General features: G+C 42.2%; 1 protein-coding gene across 1 annotated transcript; it reads left to right on the forward strand.

The window, feature by feature from the left end:
- Positions 1-3,007: 3,007 nt before the first annotated feature.
- Positions 3,008-19,831, forward strand: LOC309395780 (serine/threonine-protein phosphatase with EF-hands 2-like; the record flags this gene model as incomplete). Its single annotated transcript, XM_081960313.1, has 12 exons — positions 3,008-3,092; positions 4,862-4,989; positions 6,711-6,768; positions 7,996-8,165; positions 10,778-10,892; positions 12,706-12,752; positions 13,315-13,481; positions 14,340-14,376; positions 14,473-14,622; positions 15,629-15,874; positions 18,505-18,690; positions 19,781-19,831. 12 exons carry the CDS (start codon positions 3,008-3,010, stop codon positions 19,829-19,831), a joined length of 1,440 nt encoding a protein of 479 aa, XP_081816439.1.
- Positions 19,832-19,834: the final 3 nt, after the last annotated feature.

Consider the following 19,834-nt stretch of genomic DNA (forward strand, 5'->3'; position numbering starts at 1 on the left):
GTGCAAAAACTTTTTTTTAAAATTTGCCTCTTCAAAACCTTGGTGCGTCTTATACTCCGAAAAATACGGTAGATACGGTGGTGGGATTCAGCCAGTTCGCACCTATTCAGGAGAGCCTCTTCTTAACTTTCTAAGCAGTTTGAAGAACCGGTTGTTGGAAGAAATCTCCTTTTGGTTTTTTTCCACTTTACAGGGCTAATCCTGTACGGAAGGCAGGAAGGAAACATTCTGGTGTTGTTTCTAGCCTCATCTTTATTGCCCTGCTTACAGAAACTGCCTCTCCGGTTAACCCTTATTACATTCTAACAGCTAAGGCGAAGCGCCCATCGACCTGAGTGATGTTGAGTTGACCACACCCACCCAGTCACGTGACTACCAAGCCACGCCTACCTAGCTGGTCATTAGGGCAGAGAACTGGTTGTTAAATTATTTGAATCCCACCACTGGATGGATGGATGGATGGATGGATGGATGGATGGATGGATGGATGGATGGACGGACAGGCAGGCAGGCAGAGGATAAAGATACACACACACACACAAAGACAATCCCTACAATTATGTGTCTTCCAGAAACCTGGTTGTTACTTAGGACAGAACTGCTCACTATAGCTGGTGGATGGCCTACTTTAGCAAATTCCCCTACATTATGTGTCATCTTTTACCTCAAGAGGTAATGCATACGGATAAGATACAAGTCCCATTAGAGGGTGAAAGAAGTACAGTAGGTATTTAACAAAGCCAATTATAACAACCGCATATTCTTTTAGACTTGACTCTATTCCACCGGAGGTATTTTGTGGAATTATAAATGCTAACTTCATCCTGTTTTCGTGGCGCTGCTTCCTAAGGTCGAGATTTCGCACTTGTCCAAATTTGCTGATACAACCTCCACCTAATATAATCACTAATGAGGATCCTCTGATTAAACTCATATGTGATACGTTCTTAAGTCATCTCCTTCCTCTCATAACTAATTGGTTATGACAGAATAAGCGATGTAAGCAGATCATTGGAAATTATGTAATAAATCTAACCAAAAAATACATCTGAAGAGATCTGGTTTTTTTCCCCAAAGAAATAAAATTTAATTTGACTGAGGAGAGTTGCATTGAAAGTGGCTTAGAGGTAGACCTCGTCTTACAACTGCTCACTTAAGTGACCGCTCGCGGTCACAACAGCACTGAAAAAAGTCAGTGGCGAAGCCATATTCATTTAACAACCATGTTCCTAACTTGACAAGTGCAGCGATCCGCTTAACAACCGCGTCAGGAAAGGTCGTAAAAATGGGGCAAAACTAATTTAATAACTCTCTTGCTTAGCAAGTGGGGCTCCCAAGGGGCTTTTTTAGGAGGCAACTGGACTTTCTTATTTTTCTTCGAAGACGTTTTGCTTCTCAACCAAGAAGCTTCCTCAGCTCTGACTGGATGGTGGGGAATGAAAGGATTTATATTCCTTGCAGACAGCTGGTCATTTGCATCCATTTAGAGGGTCGTTGAGGCCACTTGGAGGTTTGCGGTAGTCTGCAATTTTTCCTCTGGAAATCCATTCCTACTCCCACACCATTCAAAAGGTGTTCATCCCAAATTGTATAGCTAAAAGTCTATGGAGATTCTCAGTCTTCCAGGCAGAGGTGGTATTCAGCCAATTCTGACTGGTTCTGGAGAACCAGTAGCGGAAATTTTGAGTAGTTCGGAGAACCGGCAAATAGGCTGGCCTCGCCCTTGCTGCCTCCCAGCTGATCTTCTTTTGTTGAACACGAGAACAGGACTGGAAAGCAGGTTGGGGAGGAAATGGGATTTTGCAGTAACCTTCACCCAGGAGTGGGAAGGGAATGGGGATTTTACAATATCCTTCCCCTGCAAATCCAAGCCATGCCCACAGAACCGGTCGTAAAAAATATTTGAATCCCACCACTGCATCCAGGTCATAGTTGTCCCAAAGGTGGGAAACTTGTTCCACTAGACCAGGGGTGTCCAAACTTGGGAACTTTAAGACATGCTGGCTGGGGAATTCTGGGAGTTGAAGTCCACAAGTCTTAAAGTTCCCAAGTTTGGACACCCCTGCACTAGACATATATTTTGGGGTCAAACTTGCGGCTCTCATTTTTGTCTTCCCGTTTATAGGATTCTGTAACAAGCTAGGATAATGTCAAAATGGCAACCTGTGCCATGGCATCCTTTGGCAACTGACAATATCAGGATCCTGCCAACTTCTTTCTCATCCTCAGCCACTTTATCTGGACTTCAATTCCCAGAATTCCCCAAGTAGCCAAGTGCCAACATCAAATATCCAATGTATGTTGGACGTGTAAAAATAAAGAAGGGACTTTTTACCATCTAGGGTGGACATGTGCAAAAAAACAAAATTGGATTATGACTCATATCTTAATGCAGAAAATACAGAAAATCCTGAAAACGGAGATAAAAATGAAATCACAACTTTTCCTCTCGGGTTTAATGGAAAAAGAACTGGAGAAAAAAAATGGAATTTTGTTAGTATGTTGACACTAAGCAAGGACTAGAGGGAGTTTTCACTCTCCCTAAGCGCTGGAGGTTTTCCTGAAGCCCTGCGAGGGCAAAAATGGCTTGTGCCAACCCGCCAGAAGGCTGAAAATCAGCTGGCCAGCGTGCGCATATGTGCCGGAGCTGAGAGCTGCTGTGCCAGCAAATATGGCCCCGTGTGCTACCTGTGGCACGCGTGCCATAGGTTCGCAATCACAGGTGTAGAATCCCCTGTTGAGCAAGGTGTTGGACTAGAAGACCTCCAAGGTCCCTCTGACTCTGTTATTCTCTTAAGTTCTCAAGCCAACCTTCAGAATGGACCCCTTGTCCTATCTAAGGTTCCGGCCAATGGAAGCCAAGAATGTACCTTCTTTCCCCATCAGTTTTTCCCCCATTGGGCGATTTAAGACAATGGAGAAGCTAACTGCAAATCAGGCGGCTTGGTTTGTTTTAGGAGCCCTAGAATGTCCTTGGGTACCGGTTAACACGATGCGGTTATAAAGCATGGAAAAGAAGCAACAGAAGAAGGATGGCGATTCAGCTAAAAGTAACAAAGCCATTGGTCCGGAGAAAATAGCGGTCGAGAACTGTAAGTACAGAGGCATGTTGGAAGTGCCAAAATGGCCTTAGCGATTCAAACCCACGCATTCTGGTTTTATTTGTGATCAAGTCATGAAGTGTACACTGAGTCAACAACTTACGACCACAACTGAGCCCAAAATTTAAACTGCTAAAAATGAGAAATTTGTTACGTGAGTTTTGCCCCATTTTTATGATCTTGTTAAGCAAACCGCTGCGGTTGTTAAGTTAGGCTGTTAAGTGAATTCTGGCTTCCCCATTGACTTTTCTTATCAGAAGATCTCAACCCCCCCTCCCCCCGCCAAGCAACTGAGGCAGGGGTGGGTTCCTGCTGCCATTACTACCAGTTCGGCGGCCAAATTTTTTTGTGAATTCTGCTCATTCACATCCAGCAAAGTCTTTCAAGGCAGGATTTACGGTCACAGACCTTATCTGGCTTGGAGAGCTGCCAGACTGATATCTGCAAAACTTGGCCAGGAGTCTTAGAGAGTCACGAACCAATGTAGCGAACTTATTGTCTCCTGCAAACTCCACTCCTCTTTCGCTCCTTTCATTTCCTCTGGGAGGGGCCATTCATCGTCCACCTGTGGCCTTACTCCCAAGTTGACCTTTGTTCTTTAGCTGTTCCCTTCGTCTGGCAGCTCTGCGCATGCGCACACTGGGAACAGGCTCCAGCTGTTCTTCCGCCTCACTGATGTCTGACTCTGAAGGCAGCTGATAACTGGCATACGGCCCTGGCCCCCTCTCTGCCTCTGACACAGCGCCCTCATCAGAGCCTTCCCCAGACTCCAGGACTGGCCCAGGTTCCTCCCCAACCTCCTCACTGTCCAAATCTGCTGCCAGCTCCGTTGGCCACTGGTGGGCCACAACACTATCTGTAACTGGTTGGGGTTAGGGAATTCTGGGAGTTGAAGTCAGTCAAGGTGCAGCCGTGTGCAGCAGCTGCCAAAAAAGCCAACACAGTTCTAGGCTGCATAAACAGAGGGATAGAATCAAGATCACGCGAAGGGTTAATACCACTTTATAAGGCCTTGGTAAGGGCCACACTTGGAATACGGCATTCAGTTTTGGTCGCCACGATGTAGAAAAGATGTGGAGACTCTAGAAAGAGTGCAGAGAAGAGCAACAGAGAGGATTAGGGGACTGGAGGCTAAAACATATGAAGAACGGTTACAGGAACTGGGTATGTCTAGCTTAAGAGAAAGAAGGACTAGGGGAGACATGATAGCAGTGTTCCAATATCTCAGGGGTTGCCACAAAGAAGATGGAGTCAAATTATTCTCCAAGGCACCTGAGGGTAGAACAAGAAGCAATGGGTGGAAACTAATCAAGGAGAGAAGCAACTTAGAACTGAGGAGAAATTTCCTGACAGTGAGAACAATTAATCAGTGGAACAGAAGTTGCCTCCAGAAGTTGTGAATGCCCCAACACTGGAAGTCTTTAAGAAGAAGTTGGATAGCTATTTGTCTGAAACGGTATAGGGTTTCCTGCCTAGGCAGGGGGTTGGACTAGAAGACCTCCAAGGCCCCTTCCAACTCTGCTATTGTATTGTATTAAGGGCTCCTTGTAAGCCAAAATGGTGCCCGTTTTTAAAAGCCTTGCCAGAGGAACACAACAAAACAAGATTGGAAGAATTTCAAGAGTGATGTCTTTTGGAGAGGAAAGGCAGCATTTTAATCATGTTTTCATTATGTACTCCAATGAAACTGTGCCTTTTAAATATAGTGATTGCTTCCATGATACCAATGCTTTCAACTTTGCTCTCTTTTTGTACCTCAGTCATTAGAGCAGCTGTTCTGATCCAGCGGTGGTATCGACGCTATGTGGCCCGGCTCGAAATACGTCGGAGATGCACCTGGCGCATCTTCCAATCCATAGAATATGCGGGAGAACATGATCATATGAAGGTATGGCAGGAACCGGGATGTGGAAGCACCGGCTTGGAGAATAGCAGAGTTGGAAGGGACCTTTAAGGTCTTCTAGTCCAAGCCCCTACTCAGGCAGAAACCCCTACACCGTTCCAGATGGTTTTCCGATCTCTTCTTGTAAACCTCCAGTGAGGGAGGACCCATAACTTCTGGGGGCAAGTCGTTCCACTGATTAATTGTTCTACCTGTGAGGAAATTTCTCCTTAGTTCTAGGTTGCTTCTCTTCTTGATTAGTTTCCATCTGTTGCTTCGTAGAAAATAATAATAGAGTGGAGTAGAATAGAGTAGACTAGACAATAGAATAGAACAGAACAGAACAGAACTGATCAGACTGGAATAAAGAAGACTGGAGTAGACTAGACTAGACTATAATAATATAATATAATAAATATACAATAAATATAATAAATAATAATATAATAATATAATATAATATAATATAATATAATATAATATAATATAATATAATATAATATAATATAATATAATATAATATAATATAATATAATATAATATAATATAATATAATATAATATAATATAATATAATAATATAATATAATAATATAATATAATATAATATAATATAATATAATATAATAAATATAATATAATATAATATAATATAATATAATATAATATAATATAATATAATATAATATAATATAATATAATATAATATAATATAATATAATAAATAGAATATTATAATATAATATAATATAATAAATAATAATATAATATAATATAATATAATATAGTATAGTATAGTATAGTATAGTATAGTATAGTATAGTATTGTAATGTAATGTAATGTAATGTAATGTAATGTAATATAATATAATATAATATAATATAATATAATATAATATAATAATATAATATAATATAATATAATAATAATATAATATAATATAATATAATATAATATAATATAATATAATATAATATAATATAATATAATATAATATAATATAATATAATATAATATAATATAATATAATATAATATAATATAATATAATATAATATAATATAATAATAATATAATAATATAATATAATATAATAATATAATATAATATAATATAATATAATATAATATAATATAATATAATATAATAATATAATATAATATAATATAATATAATATAATATAATATAATATAATATAATATAATATAATATAATATAATATAATATAATATAATATAATATAATATAATAATAGACTGGACTAGATTAAATTAAATTAAATTAGAATAGAATGGAATGGAATGGAATGGAATAGAATGGAATGGAATGGAATGGAATGGAATGGAATGGAATGGAATGGAATGGAATGGAATGGAATGGACTAGACTAGACTAGACTAGACTAGAATAGAATAGAATAGAATAGAATAGAATAGCAGAGTTGGAAGGGACCTTGGAGGTCTTCTAGTCTAGTTCTTGTTCCACCTTCTGGTGCTTTGGAGAACAGCTTGACTCCCTCTTCTTTGGGGCAGCCCTTCAAATATTGGAACACTGCCATCATGTCTCCCCTAGTCCTTCTTTCCATCAAACTAAACATAGATAAGCTGGATATACTACACATAGTTGTGGTGAAGGAGGATAGCCCAGGAGGACAAAAATAAGAACAAGAAAAGAAATGTACCGTATGTTTCCTCTAGGTTTTCACAATATTCTTTTGATCTTCTGCAGCTCAGCCATTTCTTCGACTATCTCATGACGCACATCACTCCAAAAAACAAGGAAGACAGTAAGTGTGTGTATGGGTTTATATACACAGGTAGTCCTCAATTTACAACAATGGAGCCCCAAAATTCCCATTGCTACGGGATACGGTTGTTGAGTTTTCCCCCTTTTTACAATCTTTCTTGCCACCGTTGTTAAATGAATCACTGCTGTTGTTAAGTGAATGCTTTGGTCATTAAATGAATCGTCTCCCGCCTCCCATTATTTTCGGTTGTCAGAAGCCAGTTGGGAAAGGATCCTATGACCCCAGAACAATGCAACTGTCATAAGTACATGCCAGTTTCCAAGCATCTGAATTTTGATCATGTGACCACGGGCATATGGCAACAGTCATAAGTGTGAAAAGCCGCCATAGGGCATTTTTTCCTTTACCGTCGTAACTTTGAATGGTCCCTAAGCAAAACGTAAGTCGAGGACTACTTGTAAAGAACTCTTACTTTTAACTTACTTTAAGACTACAGGCAACAATTGAGCCCAACATTTCTGTTGTTAAGTGAGACAGGCGTTAAGTGACGTTTGCCCCATTTTACAACTTTTCTTGCCACCGTTGTTAAATGAATCACTGCCATGGATAAGTGAGTAACCAGGTTGTTAAGTGACTCTGGCTTCCCCATTGACTTTAGTTGTCAGAAAGTTGCCAAAAGTCTTTGCACGACACAGCAACCGTCGTAACTATGAACCAGTAGTGGATTCCGGTCGGTACGCCCCGGTATGATTGTACCAGTGCCTGCTGGGAGCAGCAGGCACCGTACCGGAACGGTGCTACGGAGGGCCCACCCGCCTGCCCGTATTCCTCACCTGTATTTGACCCAACCAGGCCATTTGCACATGTGCACGCAGCTTATGGCGCCTGCATGACACTCCCCCGAGCAGCTGGAGCATCGCAGGGCGGTGGGTGGACATGCATGCACAGTCCGTGTGCACGTGGTGGACGCCCGGCCCCGTCGCAGCATACCGGTTGCGACGGGATCCCGAACCCACCACTGCTATGAACCCATTGCCAAGTGCCTGAATTTTGATCACGTTGATCATAGAAATGCTGCAAAAGTCGTAAGTGTGGGGAAAAGTCCCTTTTTTTCAGTGCCGTCACTTTGAGCGGTCACTAAATGAACCGTTGTAAGTCGAGGACTACCTGTATAGTAGTGGCCACCGTCTTAACCTTTCCTGATTCCTAAGAGAAATGTGCATAATATCTGAAATATCTTTAAATTTTTGCTCTGCTCCTACCAAGGGGCATTCATTACACGCATCCTGTCGGACGTGGATGCTACAAAGCAGACCAAGCTGGACAAATCAATGGAGTCTATGGTGGTACCAGCCAGTTACAAAGGGCCTCGCCTGGGTTTCCCCCTGAAGCCAGACGACGCGGTCAATGTCCTGGAAGCCTTCAGAAATAATCAAGTAAGAATAATGACTATATACGTCTACTTTGTTTTTTCTCTTTAAAAAAAAAGAAGAAGAAGGAAGGAGATATATGTTAACATTAAATATGTATCTTGAAAAGGAATCATAACTACTATCAACATAAAAATGGAGCTTGCTCAGAAGCTGCAATACACCGAGTAAATGAGATGAAGAGTGTGGAAGAGAGGGGAGAGGTAAAGGGAAGAAGAGAGGGACAGGAGAGAGGGCAAAGGGGGGAAGAGGAGGAGAGAAAGGAGGAGTGGAAAGGGGAGAGAGGAGAAGGAGAGAGGAAGGGGAAGTAGAGAAGGGGAGGATGACAGAGGAAAGAAAGGAGGTAGGGAGGGATAGGAGAGAAGGGAAGAGGGGGAAGAGGAGGAGAGAAAGGAGGAGTGGAAAGGGGAGAGGAGAAGGAGAGAGGAAGGGGAAGTAGAAAAGAGAAGGATGATAGAGGGAAGAAAGGAGGGAGAGAGGAAGAAGAAAGTGATGGATAAGGTACCAATATTGTGTATGGAGAGCAGAAGAGCCAATAATTGATTTTGGGAGTTGATGGTAAGACGAATTGATGTAAACATTTAATAATACAATACGATGTTGGCTATATAGTAGTATGCGTGTGGTTGTATGTTATAAAAATGGAAAAATAAAAAACTTTGTTAAAAAAAAGAAAGAAATAATCAAGTAAGTAACTGGAGAACAAGCTTCTCAATAGCACTTAGACTTACCCTGTTTCCCCCCAAAATAAGACCTCCCCGGATATTAAGCCCAATTGGGCTTTTGATGCGCATGTGCTAAAATAAGGCCTCTGCCGAAAATATTGAAACGCATGCACAGCTGGAGAGGGGGAGAAGGGAGGGAGAACATGCCCCATGCACCCCACACATCCCTACCTAACAGCTGCTCCTGCAACCCTAGCCACTGCACCCCTTCTCTCATGCTAATGGCCACTCCAAAAAGAGCGGCAGGCCCAGCGATGCGCAACACCGCAGCAGCCATGAGGTGACCATGCTCGCCACCTCCTGAACCTCAAAAACAATAAGATCTCTCTGAAAATAAGGCCAAGCGCTTATTTTGGGGGTCAAAAGAAAATATGACCCTGTCTTGTTTTCGGGGAAACACGGTATATACCACTTCACGGTACTTTACAGCCCTCTCTAAGCGGTTTACAGAGTCGGCCTCTTGCCCTCCAACAATCCGGGTCTTCATTTTACTCACCTCGGAAGGATGGAAGGCTGAGTCAACCTTGAGCCTGGTGAGATTTGAACTGCCAAATTGCAGGCAGTCGGCAGGCAGCAGAAGTAGCTTGCAGTACTGCACTCTAACCACTGCGCCACCGCTGCTCTCCAACTATTATAAGTAATCCTCTAGTTACAACCCTTCTGTCAACTGTCCAACTGGCAGATTCAGAAAAAGAAACTCCTGGGACATTATTTTACCAAGAGTATAAAACTTTTACTGACGAAACCACATTGGCACAGAAGAAGCAAAACCAGCTCTGGGTTTCCCTAGCAAAAACAAGCATAATTCACTCTTCCTTTCCTTACAGGCCATCCACAGTCCATTACAGTCCACCAATCACTTCTGTTTATTTTGTTATGGGAACAAGCCAGCCACACTGGGGACATCTGTTCAGGGTATCCTTGAGGGGGGAGCAGTGTTTCATGGGAACCGATGATGCTTGGATGCCATGCTCCCCCGCTCCCCTGCCACCTTGCATTCCAATCCACCATGCCTTCCCTTTTCTTTGTCAAGCTGTGAGCAGAGCGGAATATTAGTGACGCTTGACGCTTTCATTTAGTCATCGTTCGAAGTTACAGCGGCACTGAAAAAAAGCGACTTATGACCATTTTTCTCATTTATAACCATTGCAGCATCCTCATGGTCACCTGACCAAATTTCAGTTCGGGCAGGGGTGGGCGTAAAAAATTTCAGCAACGGGTTCTCTGCCTGGTTGCTGGGTGGGCGTGGCCATGCTGGGCATGGCCTAGTCGGCCTTCTGTACCACGGCGGGGTGGGGGGATTTTTCACCCTCCCCAGACTCCGGAAGCCTTCTGGAACTTCTAGGAGGCCCATTTTTCCCTCTCCTCAAGCCCCCACACGGGCCCTGCACTTACCTCACATCCAAAACGGGCTGTGTGGAGATTCCTGGGAAGGGTGGGGTGGGCGGGGCCAGCCAGGGCTGGGATTTGGAGGTTCTCGAACCGGCCATAACGTTAGTTACGGGTTCTCCTGAACCCGGGCGAAGCCGTAGAAGCCTACCCCTGAGATCTGGAAACTTGGGAACGGACTATTCATGATGGTTGCAGTGTCCCAGGGTTCTGTACAGATTAACAGAGTTGGAAGGGACCTTGTAGGTCATCTAGCCCAACCCTCCTCCGCTCATGCAGGTGACCCTACACCATTTTGACAAATGGCAGTTCTGACAAGAGAAGTCAACGGGGAAGCCAGATTCACTTAGATGGGGCAAAGCTCACTTAACAAATGTCTCGCTTAGCCACAGAAATGTTGGGCTCAACTGTGGTCGTAATTCGAGGACTCCCTGTAATGAAGAGCAAGGCTCAACCTCTCCCCAATTGCCTTTTCTAATGCTTTTTTTCCTTTACTCCCAGTAGAAGCTTCATCCTTACTATGTGCTAAAACTCTTCAAAGAGGTGGAACAGCATCTCAGCCAGCTGCCAAATATCAACAAAATCTCTACCTGCTACAGTGAGGAGATCACTGTGTGTGGTAGGTCCACCTTTTGTAAATACATGTAGAGGCCTTGGCAAAGTTGCAATGAAGAGAATAGGAAGAGAGAGATAACAATATAGATGATAGACGATAGATTGATGATAGATAGGATAGATAGATGAGATTGATGATAGAGACGATAAATACAGATAGATAGATGATAGATTGATGATAGATATGTAGATGATAGATTGATGATAGAGATGATAGATAATGATAGATAGATAAATAGATGATAGATAGATAGATAGATAGATAGATAGATAGATAGATAGATAGATAGATAGATATGGATGAGAGAAAATAAATAAAATAAATATAGAGAGATAAATAGATAGAGATAGATAGATAGATAGATAGATAGATAGATAGATAGATGATAGATAGATGATAGATATAGATGAGAGAAAATAAATAAATATAGAGATAGATAGATAGATAGATAGATAGATAGATAGATAGATGATAGATAGACAGACAAATATAGAGATATAGATAGATGATACATGATAGATATAGATAAGAGAAAATAAATAAAATAAATATAGAGATAGATAGATAGAAAGATAGATAAATATAGAGATATAGATGATACATGATAGACATAGATGAGAGAAAATAAAATAAATATAGAGAGATAGATGATAGATAGATAGATAGATAGATAGATAGATAGATAGATAGATAGATGATAGAGATATGGATAGATGATACATGATAGATATAGATGAGAGAAAATAAATAAAATAAAGACAGATAGATGATGATAGAGATGATGAATGATAGATAATGATAGATAGATAGATAGATAGATAGATAGATAGATAGATAGATAGATGATAGACAGATAGATGATAGATATGAGAGAAAATAAAAATAAATATAGAGATAGACAGATAAATAAATATAGAGATATAGATAGATGATACATGATATATAGATGAGAGAAAATAAATAAAATAAGATAGATAATAGTTAATGATAAGTAATGATTGATAGATAGATAGATAGATAGATAGATAGATAGATGATAGACAGATAGATAGATAGATAGATAGATAGATAGATAGATAGATAGATAGATGATAGATAGGAGAGAAAATAGATAGATAGATAGATAGATAGATAGATAGATAGATAGATGAGAAAATAAATAAAATAAATATAGATGGATAGATAGATAGATGATAGATGATAGATGATAGATGATAGATAGATAGATAGATAGATAGATAGATAGATAGATAGAGATAGATAGATAGATAGATAGATATAGATAGATAGATAGATAGATAGATAGATAGATAGATAGATAGATGATAGATAGAAGAGAAAATAAATAATAGAGATAGATAGATAGATAGATAGATAGATAGATAGATAGATAGATAGATAGATAGATAGATAGATAGATAGATAGATGATAGAGATAGATGATAGATAGATAGGAGAGAAAATAAATAAGATAGATAGATAGATGATAGATAGATGATAGATAGATAGATAGATAGATAGATAGATGATTGATAGATAGATAGATAGATGATAGATAGGAGAGAAAATAAATAAAATAGATAGATAGATAGATAGATAGATAGATAGATAGATAGATAGATATAGAGATAGCAAATGAAACAAGTTTTGTCCCATTTTATGACCTTCCTTGCCACAATTGTTAAGTGAATCACTGCAGCTGTTAAGTTAGTAACCCAGTTGTTAAATGAATCTGGCTTCCCCATGGACTTTGCTTGTGAGAAGGTCGCAGATAGATTCCGCACCGAGATAACACTTTCTCCCTTTCTTTTGCTAGGAGACTTACATGGGCAAATATTCGACTTGTTTCACATATTTTACAAGGTAACCAGAAGCTGCCTGGCGATGTGTCAAAAGCAATCAAAATAAACCAACATTTATATAAATACCTGTTGGAAGAAACATCCTTCTGGGTTCAGTTCCAAGATGGTTTTAATGGTGGACAGGACCACGTGGCTTGAGTTCCTGAACAGAAAAGGGGGATCCCAGGCTTCCAGATGTTGGGTGAAGAAGAAAAGAGGCAGAGACGCTGGAAGTCCCTGGTTTTATGCCTTCTCTGGGCTTTGATCTTGAGCTTGTATTCTGACTGGTTGTCAGACTCCCAGGGGGCCATGCAGGGGCAACTCTGTAGACTGGGCTTTGAGTCCAAGTTTGGTTGAAGAACACTCCTGCCAACACTGAGAGGAGAAGCCACTAGTACATAAACAAGGAGCAAACCTCTCTCCCATTGATGATGGTAGCTAGTTGAGTCATGAAATGTCTACAAGAAAATATCAGACTCAGAGATCACCAAGGGCTCCACCAACTGAGTCTCACTTGGAGTCTTGTCTCCTAATCTTGCCGTCCTACTGAAGTTTAATTTTAGGGATCTTTTTCTTCCTTACAGAACGGACTTCCTTCTCCCCAGAGGTTGTATGTCTTCAATGGCGACTTCGTTGACCGAGGCCAGCATTCCATTGAGATCCTGATCATTATCTTTGTTTTCCTCTTGATTTACCCCAAAGAGGTCCACCTGAATAGAGGGAACCATGAGGACTTTATGATCAATTTGCGGTACTGAATCCAAAATATTTGCAGAAACGGCAATCTATTTTTATTTTATTTATCTTTGTAAACCACAGAGGTACTGAGAGCGAGTACATCTACATGGAGGGAAGCGTGCAGTGGGGTGTCCCAAAGATCTGCCCTTGGCCCAGGACCCTTCAAAAGTTTCATAAACTCTAGTCACTAAACAAACTGTTATAAGTTGAGGGCTACCTGTAAACACTATAGGGAATAACCTGATGAACTGTTAGCAAGATAAATGGCTCTTGAACCCTGGCTGAGAAAGTAACTTGAGAAAGTGTTGGACTATATGGTAAAATGTATTTTGTATTGCAAGAATTATTCAGCCAGTAGATGGCAGTGTTTCATGTGCATCTGTAGTTATAGTCTATGGTTTCTTTATTTTCTGAGGAGAGTTTCCTGTTTCCTGTTACAATAATACAGTTAAGCAGTAAAGCACATGGTGACTGTACTCTTTATTTGCTCTACGTGGTGCTTTATAACTTTTCCTGCCGCAGTTGATTAGTTAGTAACCCCGGTTGTTAAGTGAATCTGGCTTCTCCACTGACTTTGCTCTGTCAGAAGGTCCCAAAAGGGGATCACATCACCCGGCGACAGAGCAAAGGTCATAAATATGAGTCAGCTGCCAAGCGCCTGAATTTTGATCATGTAATCATGGGGATGCTGCAAAGTTCGTAAGTACGGGAAAAGGGTCACATTTTTCAGTGTTGCGGTAAATTTGACCCACGTCACTAAATGAACTGTTGTAAGTGGAGGGCTATCTGTGCCATTTTTAATATTATTATTGTTGTTTTTCTTTCCTTTCGAGACATCTATTTAAAACCTTCCCTTCTCTTCTGCCTCTAGCTATGGATTCACCAAGGAAGTCACACGGAAATATAAGGTACTTCGGTTTGCCTACCTATTGCGTCTTTTGTGTTGTTGCGTGACCCCCGAACTGTGCGTCTTAGTTTTTGCACTTTGATCCTCTTCCCTCTAGGATTATGCCAACAAAATCCTGGCAGTGATTAAGAACGTTTTTAGCAGCATGCCTTTGGCAACTGTGGTTGACAGGAAGGTCCTGATCGTACATGGAGGTATATCCGATAAGACCGATTTGGAACGGCTAGCCAAAGTTGAGAGATGTAAGGTATGGCATTAGAAGAGAACCTGCTTTTGTTTGTGGCAGAACAGAGCAGGATAACAGAGTCGGAAGGGACCACGGAGGTCTTCTAGTCCAACCTGCGGCTCAGCCATGACACCCTATACTGGTGATGGTGAACCTTTTTCACCGCGGGTGCTATCGTGAGCATGCCCACCCCCATAATTTAATGCCCCCCACTATAGCCCCTGTGCATGCGCGTGTGATCCTCCCCCCCAACTGCCCTGTGCTTGTGCGGGCGGCTTTCCGGGAGCCTGGGGAGGGCTAAAATGACCTCCCCCGCCCCCCGGAAGCACTCCGGAGGCTGGAAACAGCCCATTTCCCAAATTCCGGTGGGCCCAGTAGGTCCGTTTTCTGCCCTCCCCATACTCTAGAGGCTTTCTAGGAGCCTGGGGAGGGCCAAAATGGCTTCCCTGCCCCCCAGGAGTCCCCCAAAGGCCCATTTTTCCAACTTCCGGTGGGTCCGCTAGGTTCCCAAACTTCCGTTTTGCACGTTGGGTGTTGTTTCGGAGGGCAAAAACAGCTGAAAATCAAGCCCAAAAGTCAGCTGGCCGGCATGCGCATGCGCTCTGGAGCTGACAGGGCAACGCCCCATGTGCTCTCAGAAATGGCTCCATGTGCCACCTATGGCACGCGTGCCATAGGTTCACCTTACAGCCCTACTTCATTCCTGACAAATGGCAGTCCAATCTCTTCTTGAAAGCCTCCAGGGATGAAGCTCCCACAACTTCCGAAGGCAACTTCTGTTCCATTGGTTGATTGCTCTCACTGTCAGAAAATTCCTCCTTATTTCCAGGTTGAATCTCTCCTTGTTCAGTTTCCATCCATGATTCCTTGTCTGGCCTTCGGGTGCTTTGGGAAATAGCTTGACCCCCCCCCCCCTCCAAGATTACTCTTTGTTCTTTCCAATTCCATGACTGGATTGAGAATTCGGTTCTAGAAAAGATCTGATTCTAAGTCACGTATATCCTTTGGTGTCTCCCTCTCAACTTAGATTCCCTCTGTGCTAGCACCAAAGAGAAGAAAAACGGTGGACTATACTGCATCGGAAGCCGACAAAGAGATCAGGAGTGGCTCCGCAGTCAACTTCCCCCAAGGGAGACAACAGTCAGTCCAGGAAGATTCAAAATCCGCTGGCAAGTCACTTGGAAACCAGAAAATCCCAGGACCCAGTCCATCTCTGGACTCAGAGAGCTCAAGTTATGATGATGACGATGATGATGACGACGACATTGAACAGGTAGGCATTTGGAGAACTGCCACAATTCCAGCAAGCGGAAAAGTAGAAATGAACCAGTGGTGGGATTCAATTTGTTTTACTACCGCTTCTGTGGGCGTGGCTTGGTGGGCATGGCAGGGGAAGGTTACTGCAAAATCCCCATTTCCTCCGGATCCGCTGGGACTCAGGAGGCAGAGAATAGATGGGGGCGGGGCCAGCCAGAGGTGGTATTTATTGGTTCTCTGAACTACTCAAAATTTCCACTACCCGGTTCTCCAGATCTGGTCAGAACCAGCTGAATACCCACCTCTGAAATGAACCCAGCTTAAGGTAGCAATAGCCAGCCCATCTGTAGGAGAAAAAGGGGCAGAGCCTGTGGGTGGAGTCAAGAGAGTCATAAGCTTAAAATCATTATGCTCCCACCAGCTATCCAAGTCCACTGTGTTACTTTTTATCTGCAACCAATTTTATAGAGGCAGGAGCAATAGATTAACTTAGCAAATGGTCCTGATTTTTCATGCCCAATACAACCACAACTAAGGGAGTCAAAGAGTAGGTAATAAAAAAAGTTATCTTTCTAAGAAGTTGGAACAACCTCTTCATAATGGAGGAAAGAAAGAGAGAGAGAGAGAGAGAGAGAGAGAGGGAGGGAGAGAGAGGGAGGGAGGGGAAGGAAGGAAGGAAGGAAGAAAACTGCCTCCCCCAGGCTCCGCAGGCCCTCCGGAGGGTGTAACTTCCAGGAGGGCCATTTTTCCCCTCCCTGAGCCTCCGCACGGGCCCTGCACTTACCTCACAACCAAAATGGGCTGCATGGAGACTCCTGGGAGGGGCAGGGTGGGCGGGGCCAGCCTGAGATGGGATGTGGAGGTTCTCCAAACCAGCCATAGCTACGGGTTCTCCCGAACCCAGCCGAACCTGTAGCAGCAGGTTAGTCTTGACATGACTAACTCGCCCCAGCCAATCTGTTCGGGAAAACTCACCAAGGGGAAATTCAAGTTGGGATAACTCCAGAGAGGGACAAGTGAATTGCAACGGGCCTGGTCTTGCTTTAGGTTTGAACTTTCTCAAGTTAGAAGCCCTCAAAGCTGCAATTCTACTTGTCCCTTTCTGGAATTATCCTGTTGAATTGTCCAGCGGCAACTTGGATGCAGCTGGGGAAAGTCAGCCAAGGTGAGACTGTTGTGGCCCGCCAGCGGCCAGTAGATCTGGCAGCAGATTCGGACAGTGAGGAGGTTAGGGAGGAACATGGGCCAGTCCTGGAGTCTGGGGAAGGCTCTGGTGAGGGCTCTGTGTCGGAGGCAGAGAGGGGGCCAGAGCCGTCTGACAGTTATCAGCTGCCTTCAGAGTCAGACATCAGTGAGACAGAAGAACAGCTGGAGCCTGTTCCCAGTGTGCGCATGCGCAGAGCTGCCAGATGAAGGAAACAGCTAAAGAATGGGTTGACTTGGGAGTAAGGCCAGAGGTGGACAATGAATGGGCCTCCCAGAGGAAATAAAAGAGGAGCGAAAGGGGAGTGGAGTTTGCAGGAGACAATTAGTTCGCTTCATTGGTTTGTGACTCTCCGAGACTCCTTGCCAAGTCTTGCAGATCTCGGCCTGTCAGCTCTCCAAGCCAGAGAAGGTCTGTGACTGTAAATCCTCCCTTGAAAGACTTTGCTTGATGTGAATGAGCAGAATTCACAATAAATTAATAAATGGGGGTTTTGTCAGGACCAGGAGTTAGCTTCAGGCTCTTAGGAAGCCTTGGTCAGAACAGAGACAACTGGAGTAAGTTTTTCCATTCTGATGCTAGAGTCCCAAATTAGTTCCCCATGGTCTCCCATGCTCCTGTCTCCAGGTGAATTGAATTCTGAACAAGGGAACTTCTCCAGGGTTTCAAATATCTGGCTAAAGAATTTGAAAAAACAAATAAATAGAACTTTGATGTTCTATATGGTGACCGCAGCAAGGATATTCTGTGCACAGAAATGAAAGTGTATGTTGATTCCCACAATGGAGGAATGGCTGCAAAACTTGATAAGAGTTAGCAGAGATGGCGACATGGGTAGCTTTGTTTAAAGGAAAGAATGCAATTAAATTTGTCTCTGCTTGGAATCACTTTTGGATGTTGTGCTTGAGGTGGGAAAAAATGAAGCTTTGATTTTGGGTTTTGCTGATTAAATACGTTGGTTGTTAGGATGCATTATTGCAGGGGTGTCCAAACTTGGGAACTTTAAGACTTGTGGACTTCAACTCAATTCACAGCCTGGCTGGGGAATTCTGGGAGTTGAAGTCCACAAGTCTTAAAGTTCCCAAGTTTGGACACTCCTGCATTATTATATAAAAGTAAAACAAAAGTGAGGTTGTATGTTATGACCTTGTTCTACTGAGCCAAAAGGAGTTGGAAGTCGATGTTTTTTTCTTTCTTTCTCCCTTTAATCCTAGATTTTGTTTCTTTTTTCCCTTCCCTTATTTTTCCTTTATTTTCATTTTTTTTTCTTTTTGCATTGTTGCGTCTTATATTTTGATAAACTAATAAAAATTCGAAACTCTCAGACTTTCAAACGACGCTATTCCTTGCCGGCGTTTGTTCTGTAAGTGGACTTACATCCCTGACTCCTGCACGGAATGAAAATAAAGCAGCTGGAAAACCTCCTGTGACTTTGCTTGCAGGTGATAGATATTTTGTGGAGTGACCCTGATTACAAACCTGGATGCACAGAGAATTTGGAAAGGGGCGGAGGCTGTTACTTCGGACCTGACGTGACGGATACGTTTTTGCGAAAACACGGCCTGCAGTTCATCATACGCTCTCATGAATGCAAGCCAGACGGTTATGAAGTCGACCACGATCGGAAGGTACCGTGTTTTTCAGAGTATAAGACGCACCAAGATTTTGAAGAGGCAAATTTTTTTAAAAAAAGTTTTTGCACTCTGCAGAGATCCCAAATATGGGCCCGTTTTTTGTCAAAAAAAGGGCATGCATAGCCTTTAGGAAGCTTATAGAGTGCTCCTTTGACCTGGCCAAAAACAAGCAAAAAAGGGCCTGTTTTTCGCTCATTTCTGCCCTCCCCAGTCCCCGGGAGCACTCTGGAAGCTTCCTAAAGGTTCTGCACGGCCATTTTGGTGAAGGGGCGGGGTTTCAGGAGCCAAAAAATGCCGTATTCAGTGTATAAGACGCACCCAGATTTTCACCCTCTTTTTTGAGGGAAAAAGGTGCGTCTTATACTCTGAAAAATACGGTAGGTTCAGGGGAGGATCAGTTTCTAAGGTGTTGATGCAGGGGTGCAGGCTGTCAGCAAAAGCTTCTGGAGTGCAAAAGTGCATGGGGAATAAAATCATAGATCCACAGAATCACAAAATCAAAGAAATCATAGAATCACAAAATCATAGAATCACAGAATAATAAAAATCACAAAATCACGGACTCATAGAATCATGGAAATATGGAATCACAAAATCACGGAATCATAGAATCATGGAAATATGGAATCACATAATCATAGAATCACAGAATCATAGTCACAGAATCAAAAAATCACAGGATCACAGTGTCACAAAATCATAGAATAACAGAATCATTGAATCACAGAATCATAGTCACAGAATCAAAGAATCACAAAATCACAAAATCATAGAGTCTTCATAGAGTCATCATGGAATCATAAACTCATAGAATCAATCATAAAATCATAGGGATGAAAGTCACCTTGGAAAGTCTTCTAGTCCAACACTCTAAGCTTCCATCCACTGCTACTTGTCCTGCCCTTGGGTGCCATGGAGAGTAAATTGAAGCTCCCTCCCCTTTAAATATTGGAAGACAGTTATCATGTCTCTCCTAAGCATTACTTTGGTTGGGTTAAACATAACTAGATCCTTAGCCATTCGTCATAAGATTTTTGCTTCCAGACCCTTGTCATGCTTGATGCTCTTCTCTGCCCTCTGTCAGGGCTGCCATTATGCTACGCTGCATCTGTCAAGGGATACCATCAGAAAATGAAGT

Source organism: Natrix helvetica, assembly GCF_964273705.1.
Source record: "Natrix helvetica genome assembly, chromosome: 7".
NCBI lineage: Eukaryota > Metazoa > Chordata > Lepidosauria > Squamata > Natricidae > Natrix > Natrix helvetica.